The sequence below is a fragment of the Arachis duranensis genome, chromosome 9 (genome assembly GCF_000817695.3).
Source record: "Arachis duranensis cultivar V14167 chromosome 9, aradu.V14167.gnm2.J7QH, whole genome shotgun sequence".
Classification (NCBI taxonomy): Eukaryota; Viridiplantae; Streptophyta; class Magnoliopsida; order Fabales; family Fabaceae; genus Arachis; species Arachis duranensis.
Window position 1 is genome coordinate 111,686,541 of NC_029780.3, and position 17,795 is coordinate 111,704,335.

A 17,795-nucleotide genomic window follows, 5' to 3' on the forward strand; every position below is an offset into this window, starting at 1 on the left:
CATGTGGGTGACTTGGTATTGAGAAAAACTGAAGAGGCACGAAGACCCCCTTCGCATGGCAAACTCGCTGCAGCATGGGACGGTCCTTACAGAATCTATTAGGTGCTCGGCAGAGGAGCTTATAAGCTAGAACGATTGGACAGCACAAAACTACCTAGCACTTGAAATGTTAATTCCTTGAAGCAATACTATAGCTAACAGTGGCAGAATGCTAGTACTCTTTTTCCTACCTCGAGATTTTTTTCCAAAAATGGGTTTCGCTCGAGGAGGTTTTAACGAGACTAGCTTACCTGATTCAATTTGTAAAGGTACCACATTGAATAAAAAGTATTTATCTTTTTGTTATTATCAATGTTTACTTAACAAATTGCTTATTCGACTTAAAAGCTTAAAACCAATTAAACCTATTACTGTCCGACCACTGTTACAACAGTAAAAGGTTATTCCTCATAATCAAAAGTCGCATTGCTACTATATGTGCACAAATTAAGCTGACAACTGTCTAATCAACACACTACAGTAATTAGACACTCTCTAGGAAAATATACAAACAAAATAGAAGCAAACACATCCTAATTTATCAGAAATATATCAGTAGCAGTTTCATAAACCAAACAAGTTTAATATACCAGTTCTTACAAGGCTTCCATATGCTCTATTCAAAATAACAGTTTCTACAGGGTTTTCATATCCCCTACTTATTGCAAAATGCCAAAAGTTGAACACAAAGCCAACATTCTATAATATAACAATCTTCAATAAGCTAAATTATCACCCCCTCCTCTGCGACTTCTTCATCGTCAACCAAATGACCATCCCGAACTATCTTGCTCGAGTCCATAGCAGTAAAATCGTCGTCAGGGGAAAGGAACTTTGCCTGGGTAATGGCACGTTCAAAGCCCTCAACAAATGCGTTAAGGATCTCAGCTTCTCGGCTAGTTTCCATCTTTTTTAACTTCAATGTCACCTCAATCATCTGCTCACTCATGCTAGAAAACTCATTTTCCTTCTTCCTCAACGATTCTATGACCTTTTCGTGCTTTTCTTTCTCCAACCTTAACTCCTCTTTCACATCGAAAAGTTCTTTCTTCAGCTCAGATATGGTCATATGGTAGTCTCTTTTGATTCCAGTTGCTCTTTCAGACCAGCACTCTCCACAGTAGTCTGTAGTATTTTTCTATGCCTTTTTTCTTGGCTCCGGCCTATGCTAGCCAGCCGAAAGCCCAAAACCTATACAACAAACACAGATGACTGTTAGTCCTTAAAATTTTTCTTTTGGGAAGATAATTAAGCGGGCTATAAGAAACATAAAACAACTGACCTGCATGAATTGATCTATACCAACGTTCCCGACTTCGTCAATATGAGACACATCCGAGGCAGATTAAATAACCTCGTCTGCCATAACATTAAATGGAAACTTTCTGTCCCACACTGATGAACCATCACCCTCTTCCTCAAATGAGTGGAGTTTTTCTTGTTTAATAATGAAGTTTGCCAGTTCACCAAGCTAAATCCCTTTTTCTTCTTCATCAACATTGATCACATCAGACTTCCTCTTCTTGAAAACAATCCCCTTTCTCTTCGGTGGTGGTTGATTGACTTCGGCCCCACCCTCCATCTTCTTTGGGTTTGAAAAAGACCTTTCAAAATTTTTAGACTTAAACCGAGCCCTCAGAGTCGATGCTGAAACTCCAGGTTATTTACCAACTGAAAAGAATCAAACTGAATGAGTATATTTAACATACTATATAAATAAAAGGACATAGCTCATAACACCTCACCAAAATAATTTATAACAGACACCCTATCTTCCTCCCACGGAAGCAATTCTGAAACATATATTAAACCACTCCTGTCAACCATTTCCAACAGAAAACCTATTATGCACTCGTTCCGAGGAGTTATAAGCTCAGGAGTCAGTATGTGATGAGGTTGACAACACCAATAAATTGAAAATTTCTCGCCAAGGTGTTCATCTAAGTAAAATGGAAATTCCTCATCTACCGATTTCACCTTAAGAAACATTTCCTTAAAATATTTGAAAGAAGATTTGTACAATTTAAAAACAGAAAATCCAGGTGTACTATTCAAATTAACCCAAAGGCTTTTCCAGACGCCTTTGGCCTGAAAAAGAGAAAAAACAGTTCTAGTTCAGGTTCAATCTCTAGAAATTGCATCAAGATTTGGAAACATTTTAAAAACGCCCATCCATTAGGATGGACCTGAGAAGGTGCACATTTCATCTGCTTTAATACATCACATTTAAAATTTGTAAAAGGCAGCTTGACAAACAATTCCTCAAGAACGCAGCTATACATGTAAAAATTCTCAAAATCTTTCTTCCTATGGAAAACACGATTCTTGCGATTGCATGGCATCAGTTCAATATGGAATCCAGGTCTCACTACTCTTGACAGCTTAACCTCTCCAACACTCTCTTTATCAATGAACAGAGAGGCCTTTATCTTCACGTCCCCATCAACTCAATCATAGGATTCATCGGCTTCAACTTTAGGTAAAGCCTTTAACTTTTTCTTAGCCATTCTTTTTCTTTCAGAAAATAGGAATTAAATAAGGTAAAAAGTGCAGGAATGTTGTTACTAACCTCTTTTACTCATTCTTTGCAACTCTTTGGAAGCAACACAAGTTAAAGCAGCAATCTCTTCCCTCAGTGAGTGTAACTTGAAATAAATTTTTGTCCATGCATTTAATAAAACCCTTCAATTTCAGGATAAATCATGACCCTTCATTAAAAGCCCACTCCCAACGGTTACAAGACCACTTAGGAACTTGCACCCTACTTCGAAAACTAGTGTCATCATTAATTTTCGTCATCATGACCCTCCCCATTCTAAATAAAAAGTAATAATATATATTTATATACACATCATTCTATCTAATGAGTCAAGTTGATCTGGGGGCTCCCCAATGCCGAGCTATAACTCGATTACGAAAATTCGAAAGCTCAACCTGCCTCATTAAGTCCAGGCTAAGCTTGGGGGCTGTGATATGGCCGTTATATGTCAGTTACGAGTTATAACTCGGCAGGCCTCCTTGTAACTGACGCATTGACTCTGCCGATTTATGGCGATAAATGACCTTTATTCGGTAACATCGAAAATCATTAATCCAGGAGAAAACGATCGTCTTCATCTCCTGGTTATAAAAGGAAACAATCAGAGTTTTGAAGGTATGCTATCTTTTTCAAGATAAGAGTTTTTTGTGAATATTTCAATTTGCTGACTTGAGCGTCGAAGTACCTTTTGCAGGTACTCTCCTCCTGTTCCATCTGTGGCCAACATATATCGTGATCCAACCAAGAAGTTGATAAACACCTACTGGAGGATGACCTATACCTCGACGGATCAGGCAAGAACAGGTTCATAAGTTATAACTCTCTGAGTTGCTAGAGGAGGACATGAAATTTGCTCATGAGCTATAATCGAGATCTACCAAAAAAAAAAAACAAATAGAAATAAAAATGTAGAGCAACATTACAGGCCTTTATTTTTGTAGATTTGGATTAGATAAGTCCTAATTCATAACACTATGAATGATAATGACAATTTCATCTACCAGAAATGTGGCTAAGTTTAACGACAAAGTAATATAGCAGTAGTAATAAAGTTTTGTTGAATCAATCATATAACATTTTTGTGCATAATTCATCAATAGGAATAAAAAGTAGTTATGTATTATGCTACTTTGCTAAAAATAAATGAAAAAGTGTCGTTATCATTGTAAGTTGTTTAAATTTTTTATTGTTGGCAACATAAGAAGAAAAAAGAGGAATTCGGCATAATAATAAATATTATGATTAGAGCAAAGTAATGTAAAATAAAGAATAAAGCGGATACTCATTCAGGAGTAATACGTTAATTTAAAATGAACATAAAAAAGATTCACTATCACTAAAATGATAGAATAAATGATAAGTTTGTAAAAATTTATTCAAAAATATTGTAAAAGATTGTTAAATTTGGTTAAAAAACTTGAATATAATTCTAACTTTATGAACTTCGGTGGAGCAGAAATTAGTTTATTCGGCCCCACCAAAATTAATTTATTCGACCCTTTCTTGTTTCCTTAGTTAGCCGTATCAGAAGATTGGTCATTTTCTTTACCTCCACTTAGAGAGTGATGTTCATTACCACCCGTTCATCATGAATAGGTGGGAGAACAACATTATCATCAGTCATGGACCTGCAAAATAATAACAAAAGATTGTCGTGGGATTATTTAATTTCTGCCTCACTCCAAATGTTCTTGTGTGGATAGCCGACTCCAAGGTATATAGCTCGTTTTCCTGATGCTCGGACTCGCTTTTTCTTGGACAAGAGAGACGATACGTCGGTTTTTCCAAAAATGAGGTGGGCACCTGCAAACCTACAAAGGCACTCCAACGGTCAAGTTAGTAAGAGTAAAAGATAAATATCAAATTACTCAGAATGAATAGTGTACTTCTTCCATATCAAGAGTGGATGTATTTATAGAGTTGTTGTGCTACAGGTGATTACTTAATGGATCTAATATTGTGGAATAGTTGAGAATGAATCTAATTATGTGATAACTTCTCTTTAGTGATGTTTGACTTCTTAACATAAGTACGTTAGGAGAGTAAAATACGTACTCCACATACTTCTAAATGACACATGTTTATTTATTTAGTTCTAAGAAGATTTCGATTTATAGTTTTATCTGATCTAAATTATAGCCAACGGAACATTTTGAAAAAGTGATTGGAGAGTACTTATAAAAAATTTCAATATCAAAATCAACAAATAGTTCAATAGAGTAGAAATAATTTAGAAAGAAAAATTACTTGGGAGAATATGATATTATAGAGAATAGACATCCTAAGATACCTAACAATTTGAGTGTGGAAAGTTCCACTATAAGTCATGCAAAGATTATCTCTCTTTTCATAAAAGTAGTTACATCCTAATTTTTTAACTTAAAAAAAATGTTACTCTTTCGAAAACCCTTAACTTTTTAACATTAAATACAAGTACATAATTTTTTAATTTACCTAACTGAATGAGGTGTTCAAAGTTCAAACTTTACTAAATCAGTTATTATTATTATTATTTCATGATAAGCCACAAGATACACAAAAAATGATTGTGATTGAAATGAACATAAAGCTAATTAATGAGATCACTCTACTCTGATTTTTTTTTAATTTCTTATTCGAACAACAAATAAAGATATATAATTACTCAATCTCACTTGCATATAAAATATATAATTTTTTTACAGTATTTTTTAGCTCAATAGATTAAAGATTAATTTGCTGTAAATTTAAATTTTATTTAAAAATTTGTAATTGGCCAATAAATTATTACATGCACAAATTAAATTTTAGACTCTCAACATTTATTTGACGTGTACCCCGCTAAGCTCGGAATTAATATCAACATCAATAACCGACCACAAATACCGGAAACAAATAATCAAAATTGAAGCAACCACTTGACCGAAAACACACACAAGTCAAACACTATCCCCTAGCCGTTACCAACAATAACGGAACTCACTATCCAAGCCACTAATATCAGAACAACCAAGCAACGGACAACACTTCATTCATCTATAAAATCATACCTAAATAAGCTAGAAAGGACAGGTCACATCATTCTCTATAGTTTATTTCTCACGCTCTCTGATAATTCTTATTCTAACTTGAGCGTCGGAGTGTTTTTCGCAGGTGCTCCCGCCGCTGTGTTTCAAGGTGTTAAGGTTCTCTTGTAACGCTGCTCCTTGGACGACTTATAGTTCTTCCGCAAGCCCAGCAGCTGACTAAGCATTGTATACCTCGGCTCACCTAGGACAGAACATTTGGCGCCCACCATGGGGTTAAAAAGTTACATTAACCCCACCCTTTTTCCCATATAGCACTTTGGGTTTTCCTTTTAAGCAGGATTTGTCAACCTTCACACATGGCCGATAATGAAGTTCGTCAACCCACTCAGGCCGAACTCATGGCCCAGATGGCCGAGCTACAAGCAGAAGTCAGGAAACTCGCCGAATTATCAACCCAGAACAACGCCAGTAAACAAGAAGACAATTCCAAAGGCCCAACCCAAGGCGGCGTAGACCTTTTGGGCGTCAACCCACCAAAGGAGAGGTTGACCTTAGACAACCCGTTCTCTGAAAAAATCACAAATTACCAGATGCCAAAACACTTCACGTTGCCTTCCTCGCTCGAGCCGTATAAGGGGATTGGTGACCTCCGAGCTCATATTAAGAAATTTCAGTTTATGATGTTTATTAACAGACCTAATAACGAACCTGTGCTTTGTAGAGCTTTCCCCACTTACCTTGACGGAGCTGCTTTACTTTGGTTTTTAAAATTACCTGCAGGGTCAATCTCTTCTTTTGAAGAGCTAGCAATATCCTTCATCGACTACTTCGTGGGAGCACGGATTTACGTACACGGATCGGATTTCCTCAGCACAATCCGCCAAGGTCCCCAAGAAAGTTTGAAAGAATATATGACCAGATTTACAGAAGCAACCATGGAAATACAAGACCTGAACCCAGCCGTCCACCTACATGGTCTCAAGGCCGGCCTACGACCCGGAAAGTTCAGAGAAACGATCGCAGTCACAAAGCCAAAGATGTTGGAGGAGTTCCGAGAAAGAGCAGCCGGACAAATGGAGATTGAAGAACTCCATGAAGCCAACAGGACAGAAAGAAAACCTAGAAGAGAGAAAGACAAGATACCAAGGTCAGCGAACAACAAAGAGCTCGGCAAACCATTTAAACTCACCCTAAAATTCGACAACTACACCAGATTCAACACAAGGAGGGAAAAGATAATCAAAGAAATACTCAATGCTAAGATCATAAAACCACCAATAAGAGCTGGGAGCTATCAATACCAGAGATTTGTTGACAAGAACAAGCACTGTCCCTTCCACCAAAAGTACGGATACACAACCGATGAATGCGTGATAGCCAGAGATCTACTAGAAAGATTAGCCTGACAAGGCCTCTTAGATAAGTACATCGAGGGAAGGAAACACAAAGAGGGTGGTAGAGACAAAGAAGAACCCCAACAAACCTCGGGAAGCAAGGAAGCCAATAAATGGTCAAACATCACACCACCTAAAGGGTTCATAAACTGCATATCAGGAGGATTCGCCGGGGGCGGCGAAACAACTTCGGCAAGAAAGCGTAGCTACCGCGCGATGCTGGCAATAGAAGGAACAACACCACATAGCAACAAGGATGCATGCGACCTAGAAATCACTTTTAACCAGGAAGACATATGCTCGGCAACACCACACTCAGACGATCCAGTGGTAATCTCCATCCAAACAGGCGAGTTATTGGTAAGAAAGGTCCTGCTGGACCCAGGTAGTAGTGTCGATGTTCTGTTTTATACTACTTTTCTAAAAATGAAAATATCTGAAAAACTTATACAACTCTCATCTGGAGAATTAGTCGGATTCTCTGGCGAAAGAGTACCAATTAAGGGTTACATATGGTTGAGGACGATGATGGGAGACCACCCATTGTCACGGATCATTGACATATAATATCTTATAGTTGACTGCCCTAGTCCTTATAATATTATCCTCGGAAGACCTGTCCTGAACATGTTCAGGGCAGTAGTTTTAACTTTTCATCTATGTGTCAAATTTCAGGCACAGGACAGAAAATTAACGACACTCCATTCAGACCGCCAACAAGCTCGGCAATGCTACAACGCAAGCCTAAAAAAGTCGGCTCCGAGAATAGAATTCCAACAAGAGGTAAAAGCCATTCACAACACAAGTGAGGTACTTTCCCTAGCGGAGCTTGACCCTCGTGGGGACACCCAAGAATGGCCCGAACCAGCAGACGAACTCCAGGAAGTCCCACTGACGGCAAAACCAGAACAAGTAACATACATTGGACAAACTACAAGGAAAAGAAAGATCAGAACTCGTAAAAGTATTACAAGACAATGCCAACCTATTTTCCTGGACTCCAGCAGACATGCCGGGAATAGACCTGAACATTATCTGCCATAAGCTCGCCATCGACAAAACGATCCGACCTATAGCTCAAAAGAAGAGGAATCTCGGAGCAGAAAAATAAAAGGCGGCACTAGAAGAAACCGAAAAACTTCTTAAAGCTATCTTCATCAAAGAGATCAGATTCACAACATGGCTCTCGAACATGGTAATGGTAAGGAAAAACTCAGGTAAATGGCACATGTGCGTCGACTTCACAGATTTAAATAAGGCATGCCCTAAAGAAGCTTATCCTTTACCTTGTATCGATAAACTCGTAGACAGTGCATCAGGTTTCAAAAGCTTAAGCTTCATGGACGCAAACTTTGGTTACAACCAGATACTCATGCATCCAGAAGACCAAAGCAAAACAGCATTTATAACTGAACATAAAAATTTTTGTTATAGAGTAATGCCATTTGGTCTAAAGAATGTAGGCACAACCTACCAACGACTGATGGACAAAGTGTTCCATCACCAAATAGGCCGAAACATGGAAATCTATGTGGACGACATGATCGCCAAGACCACTCAGGAAAAGTCACACTGCGACGACCTCAAAGAGATATTTGAACAGATCCGAGCGTACAAGATGAGACTCAACCAAGAAAAATGTGCCTTTGGGGTGCAAGGAGGCAAATTTCTCAGATTCATGCTAACTTCACGAGGAATTGAAGCGAACCCTGGAAAATGGGCAGCAATACTCAACATGGCGAGCCCTAAAATAATAAAAGAAGTACAACAATTGGCAGGAAAGATAGCAGCAATATCTCGGTTCCTACCATCAGCATCAAGCCGATCATACCATTTCTTCCAAACAATAGCAAAGAATAAGAAGTTTCAATGGACAGAAGAATGTGAGAAGGCGTTCGCCGAGCTTAAGACCATTTTGTCATCACCACCAGTGCTGCAACGACCAATAGTCGGTAAACCTTTATACTTATATTTATCTGTTTCTAATCGTTCTATAAGCTTGGCTTTAGTCATTGAGACAGGAAAAACACAACAACCAGTATACTTCGTCAATAGAGTCAGGCAATCAATAGAACAAAGGTATCCGAAGATAGAACAACTAGCATTAACACTTGTAATAACAGCAAGAAGACTCAGACACTACTTCCAGAGCCACACAAGAATAGTTTGGGCAAATCAACCATTAAGACAAATACTAACAAAACCAGAACTGGCCAGACGACTGACCAAATGGTCCATCGAGCTCTCAGAATTCGATATCCAATTTCAACCAAGGTCGGCATTAAAAGCACAGATCCTCGCCGATTTGATATCGGAATTAATCTCGGACGAACACAACAAATTCTGGGAACTACACATCGATGGAGCATCCAGCCGAGGAGGAAGCAGAGCTGGGATAATCCTGAAAGAAGGGGACAATGTGGTGGCCGAGCAATCCCTTCAGTTCTATTTCCCAGCAAGCAACAATCAGGCCGAGTATGAGGCCCTTATAGCCAGACTCAAGCTCGCCCTCAACCTCCAGGTACAAAGCCTGACAGCACACTGTGATTCCCTCTTGGTGGTTCAACAAATTTGAGGAGAATATCAGGTAAAGGATCCCTTGCTAGAGCAATATTGGCTCATAGCAAAGGATCTCATTTCAAAATTCAGTTCATTCATTATTCTACATGTGCATAGAGAAAAGAATGTTAGAGCCGACATATTATCCAAACTTGCCGCCACTAGGGCGGACACACAAACATCGGAATTATCACAGCTCACACTTAAAAATTCCAGCATTGAATTACTATCTATAACAAGCATTAACCAACTCCGTGACTGGAGAACACCTTTTCTTGAGTACATCAATACATGTTCCATACCCAGAGATGAGCTCAACCCGCAACACTTCAGACAAAAAGCAAGTCTCTATACAAACATAGCGGGAGATCTATACAAACGCGATATCTCGCAACCATTGCTAAAATGCCTAAACACTGATGAGGCAACAGAAGTTATGGACGAAGCTCATGAGGGCGTATGTGGGAACCACATCGGAGGATGAGCTCTTGCTGCAAAGATCGTTCAGACAGGACATTATTGGCCGACCATGAAAAGAGATTGTATAAAAAAAAGTCAAGACATGTGACAAATGTCAAAAGCACGAAGCCATCTCTACAAAGCCGGCCGAGGTATTACACAGCATGGAGGTAAGCTGGCCTTTCCACAGTTGGGGGCTTGATATCCTCGGACCATTTCCAATAGCGCTAGGTCAGGTAAAATTTCTTTTAATATCAACAGACTACTTCTCAAAATGGATAGAAGCACAACCTTTAGCCAAAATAACAGCCGAAAAGGTAAGATCTTTCATATGGAAAAACATAATATGCCGATTTAGAATACCAAAGGAAATAATATCAGACAATGGTAGACAATTTACAGATAATAAGTTTGGCTCATTTCTAAAAAATTTTAATATACAGCATCATTTTAGCTCGGTCGAACACCCACAAACCAATGGGCAGGCCGAGGCTACTAACCGAGTTATATTGCAGGCAATAAAATGAAAGATTGACAATGCGAAGGGTGAATGGGCCGAGCTAATTCCAGAAATATTGTGGAGCTACAACACAACAAGACAAACCACTACAGGCGAAACACCCTTCAAACTAGTGTATGGGTCAGAAGCGCTAATTCCAGTAGAGGTCGGGATTCCCACAATCAGAACTGAGCTATACGATGAACAACACAACACATACATAAGGAACGCTGAGCTTGACCTCGTCGAAGAAGACAGAGATATCGCGACAATTAAACAGAGAGCCATGAAGCAATTGGCGGCAAGAACACACAACAGAAAAGTCATTCCTAGAGCATTCACTGAGGGTGATCTAGTCCTCAGACGAACCGAAGATGTAAGACGACCTCCTTCGCACGGCAAGCTCGCCGCGAACTGGGAAGGACCTTTCCAAATAGCAAAAGTACCCGGAATGGGGGCTTATCAACTCCAAACATTACAAGGCCACCCACTATCAGGGAACTGGAATGTCGCCTCACTAAAAATGTATAGATCATAAGTTGTATAATCAGCGGATGAAGGTACTCTTTTTTTTCCCTTAGAGCTTTTTTCCCAAAACAAAGAGGGTTTTGCCTAAGGAAGGGTTTTAATGAGGCCGGATGCCCAATATATTCAAATTACCTATATATTCAAATTAATGTGAGTGATTTTTTCAAACAAATCCAACTCTAACAAGAAAAGGCGTACGCTACAAAAATCATAACAAAGTGATATCGTCAACTTAGCCTAACCTCGGCCAAAACAAACACTATCTGAGTTCAAAATATCAACAAAACAACGTGATCAATCCTTGGTCAACAAAACTAAACAAAGTCAAACAAAAAGTAAAGAGTTATCAATACATATCCAAAATAAATAAAAACAAGCTAAGAGGGGGAGCGTTCTCATCATGCTCCTCCACAGTGCCATCTACAACCAATTTTCCACCAACCACTATCTTAGTTATGTCAAGCTGGTCACTATTAAACTCCGGAGCTAATACAGCAATCTGACTCATGGCAGGTTCAAAACCATAAGAAAACATCTCCATGTCATTCTCCTCTAACTCGTGAACACGAGAAGTAAGCCGACCCTTAGCAATATCATTCTCCTTAACCTCAGCCTGCAGCAGCCGAATCTGATTGCCACCTCCTCTTCAAATTCCTTCGCCTTAGCCACAACATCATCTTTTTCCTTCGCAGCTTTTTCCATTTCGGTAATCCTCGCGTTATATGATTTCTCGAAATCAGCAACTTTGTTCACAGCCTCCTGCTGCTCGGCGCCGATAAGCTCGGTGGTACGGCCAACACACATCAGGCGAGAGGCAACAATCTACACAAATTTGGAGCCAAAATAAGAATCAAAAGACAAACGAAAAACATTTAAAGAGCTCGGACTATGAAGGAAATTACCTAAACATATTTGCCAAGCGCTTCAATGCCGACCCGACGAGTCATGAGCATGTCACCAGGATATTGAGACACTTTATCAGAGAGATCGGCAAAATCAAATTGATCGCTCCACAAGGAATGTGAGCCAGACCCTGGAATAAAACCATGGAGTTTCTTCTGCCAATCAAAAGCAAACCCACCACCTCCAACAACCTCCCTGTTTCCCTCCGAAATCACCTCCACAGTTTTCTCGACATCATTCCTCTTCCTTTTGAAAGAAGACGCGGGCTGGGCAATAGATTGAGTGACATCACCAACCCCTTCATTCACGGCCACAGAAGCATCAGTAAGCTTTTCTTTTTTTCTTCTTAAGAAAAGACTGAAGATGTGAAGGATCAAGGAGAGGAACTCGCCCACCTGCACAGAAGCAAAAGGTCAGAATAAATAAAGCGGGCGAGAAGCAAACATAAAACAATCAAGAAATACCTAAATATGTTTTCAAATCCTCCATATCCCCAGAATCATGATAGCGAAGAAGGTCAGGGATAGATAAACATTCCCCTCTAGCAAAACTCTCAACCAAAAAGTCTATCAATCGCTCTTCCTCCTCACTCCGATCAACAGCCTCAAGAATTCGGCAAGGTTCCGAATACCAATATAGGGGAAACCGCTCTATCAACTCATCGTCGAGATAGAAGGGGTACTCAGACTCCACCGACCTCACTTTCACAAATAAAGACTTAAAGTTTTTAAAAGAAGACTTATAAAGAAGGAAGAGAGAACGACCAGGGTAACTACTCAAACATACCCATAACCCTTTTCGAACCCCTTTCGCTTGAAACAAAGAAAAAAACACAGCAAGGGAACAAGGAGCAGACAGAAAGCTCATTAAACATTGGAAAGCACACAGAAATGCCCACGAGTTAGGGTGTAACTATGAAGGTGTGCAATTTAGCTGAGTTAGAACATCACACTCAAATGCAGAAAACAGAAACCTAACGTGAAGCTCAATAAGACAAGGCGTATAAAAGTAAAAGTACTGCCAATCCCCTCTTTTCTCGCAAACCTTATCTTCACTAGAATAAGGAAGGAATTCAACAACAACCCCCGAACCCTCCTTTACAACATTTAAACCCCGAAGCTCACCCATGGAGTCAATGCTAACAAACGAAGAGGAGCGAGTCCTCACATCATCATGAACCCAGTAATATGGATTAACCTTATCCTCTTCCACAACTTTTTCTTTTTCTTTATCTCTCGCCATTTCAGAAGAAAGAACAGAGAAACGAAAACAAACTACAGGGAAAAAGACAAACCTTTAGAAGTCATGGCAAGAGTCAGCTAGTAGAAAGAATTTGAAACAGCAACGAAATTCCCAAAACAAGAAAAAATTATTGCAAGCCCACTAACTTAGTAGGTAACTTAACTCGCAACCGCTAAAAAGCATGGAAAACCCAAACGGCAAAGGAGCGTATTAAAAGTGGGCACGTTTTGCAAGAGAAGAAACAGCAAAAAGTCTCCCAAGGTCATTTAAAATTCCCCTGAAATTCATTTTAGAAAAGCCCAATGCCAAAAAATGCGACGAAATCAAAGGGCACAACCTAATAAGCTCGCCTACCATTCACACACAATGCCAGCCGAGCTTAGGGGCTATGACGTGTACCCCGCTAAGCTCGAAATTAATATCAACATCAATAACCGACCACAAACATCGGAAACAAATAATCAAAACTGAAGCAACCACTTGACCGAAAACACACACAAATCAAACACTATCCCCTAGCCGTTACCAACAATAACGGAACTCACTATCCAAGCCACTAATATCGGAACAACCAAGCAACGGACAGCACTTCATTCATCTATAAAATTAGACCTAAATAAGCTAGAAAGGATAGGTCACATCATTCTCTCTAGTTTATCTGATAATTCTTATTCTAACTTGAGCGTCGGAGTGCTTTTTGCAGGTGCTCCCGTCACTGTGTTTCAAGGTGTCGAGGTTCTCTTGTAACGCTGCTCCTTGGACGGCTTATAGTTCTTCCACAAGCCCAGCAGCTGACTAAGCATTGTATACTTTGGCTCACCTAGGACGGAACACTATTCGTTTTACAATTATTCATACAAGTATGATATTATTTTAAAATTCTTAGATATAAAATTTTTTTATTTATATTTATATACGTTTTTTTTATAGATCATAATATATAGCTTTTTCTACTTTACAATTTAAGTGTAAGATTTTGTATAGTAAAATGTTACAACTCCCACCACTAAAAATGAAACACATTAAGTTTTATCTTTTGGGTGACACACTAGGACTAGGTTCAAATATAGCTAAAATGTTATTATTGGCCCAATATTAAAATTAAAAAACGACAAGAATCTTAGAAAGTAGTCAAAGTACCGCAGAGGTCGTGGTTGTGGTTTTTTTTTTAATTAGAAATAAAATTTGAAATAATAATTTTTATATATATAAGATTATCAGTTACAACTTTTTGTGGGGTGTTTGTTGTTTAATAGCAAGAATTTCAGCAAATGAATAATCATAATTTATAAACTCCAAAACTCGATCAGTCCAATATCATCGACATTAGATACCGACAGTTATACCAACTAATCAACACTTATTGATGGAGAGTTTGGAAATTGAATCGAATAGATTGGTTAAGAGATGTGTGGTTCGATTTTGTAAACAATTTGTTATTGGAATTGGTTTGATTTTGAAATAATTTGATACTAGAAATGATTTGAATGATTGAAAGGTGTTTAGTTTGGTGGTTGGGACTCTTGAAAGGTGGCAAAAGTTTGAGTTTTAGAGGAGATACCGGCGAAATTTCTATAAAAATTGAAGATTTGATTTGAAGTGTTATTTTAAAAAGAAAAGAGATTATTATGTAACTTGTATATTTTGAGATTAATTGTTAATCCTCTGTCGCAAAATATGATTGGACATTTTATCTTTCCAGGTTCCCCATGGCATATATATAAATTTGAGTTTGGGATTTTCTCATAGAATATTATATTATTGAGTTTGGAGTTTTACTCCAGGACATGTCGGGTTAGTTATATAACCGACAGATGAGACTCATCAGTCATAGGACACGCGTACATCGTATGCATTTATTTGTTTTGTTTTCGTGTGCATTGTTTTGGTTTGCTTAATTGCTTAACTCTGTTTATCTGTTACTTGTTCTACTTGTTGTAATTGTACCTCTATTTGTGTTTTCCTTACTTGAATTGTATGTGTATGTTTTCTAAGAGACCCCTTTTGACGGAAGTGCGAGGGGGGCTTGTTCCACCAGTGATTCGAAGGATTGGAGGAGACAGAATGTGGAGTGTTAGGTTAAAGTTGGATTCAGAACTTGAAATACCTTAGATAACTTACTTATTTTCTGGTTTAGTTGGATCTTTAAGTTGGAATTTGAGTGTTGGAGTTCTATGAATGTCTCTGACTTTTTTGGAACCTTTTGTATTAACTATGCGGCCACCTTTACCATGCTGAGAACCTATGGTTCTCATTCCATACATATTTTTGTTGTTTTTCAAATGCAGGTCGAGAGGTATCTCGTTGATTGTCTGGAGAGCCTCGTTACAAGCAAAGAACTATCTTTTAGGCTGTTATATTTTGTTTTAAGCTATGTATATATGTATATAAAATCTCCGCATGTATATTTTGTCCCTCCTAGAAGTTGACTTGGAAAAACAGGTGTTCATTTTATAGTTTGAGTTATATTTTGAGTTGTATAAATATATATAATTACATACTCTAACTGACCTTAGTTTCGCAGGTCGAGTTTGGAGATTGATATCTGTATTTGAAACTCTAATATGTATATATTATGTTTTCTTAACCTTCTTTTAATCTTACCTATCTCTTTTACAATTATCCATGCGAGTATGATAGTATTTTGAAATTCCTAGATATGAATTCTTTCCATTATATTTGTATATGTCATTTCTTTTATAGATCGTAATATCTCGTCATCTCTATTTTATGATTTAAGCGTAAGGCTCTGTGTAATAATGTGTTACAACCAACGTTCAAAAAATCAGACCGGATTGGCCGGTTCGACCGGATTAACCGGGAACCGGTCATGTAATCGGTTCGGTTCATGTCTAAAACCGTTCTGAAAAAATCGGTAAAAAAAATCGGACGAACCGGTGGTTAACTGGTAAACCGAAAGAACCGGACGGTTTTTGGACGGTTTTTTTAAATGTCCGGTTCTCCTACTCAGCACCAAACGGCGTCGTTTTGCTTTGGAAAAAAAAAAACGTGCACCCCCAAATGCCCGAATCCCCTTTTTCTTCTCTCTCACTCAGTCTCACCAAAATGCTAAATCCCTAATTTCAAAGGTGACAGCTTTGAAGAGCAGCGGAAGAATGGCGGAGCCTTTGTCGGAGACGGCAGCGACGGAGGAAGGAGGCGGTGGAGCTGTCTCTGAGGTTGATGTGCATGGCTTCTTCCATTGTTGCAGTGTCTCTCATGGTTATTGCAAAACAAGCTACAAAATCCCCCAATCTCTCTCACTCTCAGTCTCAGCCGCCGCCACTCTTCTCCTCCTCACATTCTCTGTGCTCGTCGTGAAGCCCGCCTCCGCCATCGTCGTCATCGGCAACTCTCTGTGCAACCCGTGACGCCGTGGACGATTCGCCGTTGCTGTGAGTTCTTCAGTCTTCGCTGTCCCTCAACATCTTCTTCGTGGTCTTCTTTATTTTCACTGATTTCTTCCTTTTTTACTTTAATTTTTTATTTGTTTCCTCTTATGTGTGTGGAACGAGTCATTGATTATTCGTTATTTTTGTTTATTCTGATTTCTGAGTTGCTTCACTTGCTTGTTGCTGTTTTTTTATTATCAGTTGATAGTGCTATGATACATTGCTTCACTGCATTGTTTATGGAAATTCGTAATTTTCTCAATATTTCTGTTAACGAAATACAGGGGTAACAGGGTATAGAGAACAAATTTTAAAAACTAGTGATCACTTATTGTAAAATTCTATATTTTGTAATGTATTCTTCTAATAATCCTCCTAATTTTGATATAATTTTGGATTTTGGATTTTGAATGCCGAATAGAATTTTGATATAATTTTATAATGCTGAACAGAATTGATATAGTTTTAGATTTTGAATTGCTGTAATTCTGAATTTTTTTCTGTACTGTAATGGTTGAGGTTTTATTTTGCTGTAATTGCCGTATGTACATTTGTAATTTGGTTCTGTTTTGTCCCTTTGTTTTATGATCGTTGAAGGTATGCTATGTTGTAAGTTGTAATAGCAACTGAAACATGAAATTGAGTTTTAGACTTTTCTTCTTTAAGATCGTATCAATTTTTATTACTGAGATTAGTTCATAGATATTTTTAATTAGTAATTTGGCATCAATTGAGTGAATTTTGTCTAATTAAATAATTATTGACATTATTATTAATTGTTGGTGATTATTGATTAAACGTGGATATAGAATTTTATGCCATGAATAATTGAATTTAAATTTTAAAAGATTTATATTGTATTTTTAATAATTTTTATTTTATATTTAATAAAACCAATTTGATTATAATTGAACTATTGAACTATTGAATCAGTTACTTGATCGATTCGGTTCTCACTTGGTTACAACTTCCACCGCTAAAGATAAAACACACTAGATTCTTATTTTTTGGGTGTCACACACTAGAACTAGGTTCTAATATAGCTAAAAAATTATTATTGGCCAATATTAAAATTAAAAAACGACAAGAATCTTAGGAAGTACAGTAGAAGATGTGGTTGTGATTTTTTTTAGTTAGAAAGAAGATTTGAAATCATCATTTTTATATAAATATAGAGATTATAAGATTTGAGTTATAACTCTTTGTCCGTGTTTGTTGTTTAATGGCGAAGAA

The 17,795-nt window shown here is 38.1% G+C and overlaps 1 protein-coding gene across 1 annotated transcript; it reads left to right on the plus strand.

Annotated features, from left to right (window-relative positions):
• Positions 1–5,942: 5,942 nt before the first annotated feature.
• LOC107467185 (uncharacterized) lies at positions 5,943–6,992 on the plus strand. The gene has a single exon (XM_016086224.1). It carries the CDS (start codon positions 5,943–5,945, stop codon positions 6,990–6,992), a length of 1,050 nt encoding a protein of 349 aa, XP_015941710.1.
• Positions 6,993–17,795: the final 10,803 nt, after the last annotated feature.

Coding starts and splice junctions, on each gene's coding strand:
- LOC107467185 (XM_016086224.1), top strand. CDS start 5,943: ATGGCCGATAATGAAGTTCGTCAACCCACTCAGGCCGAACTCATGGCC.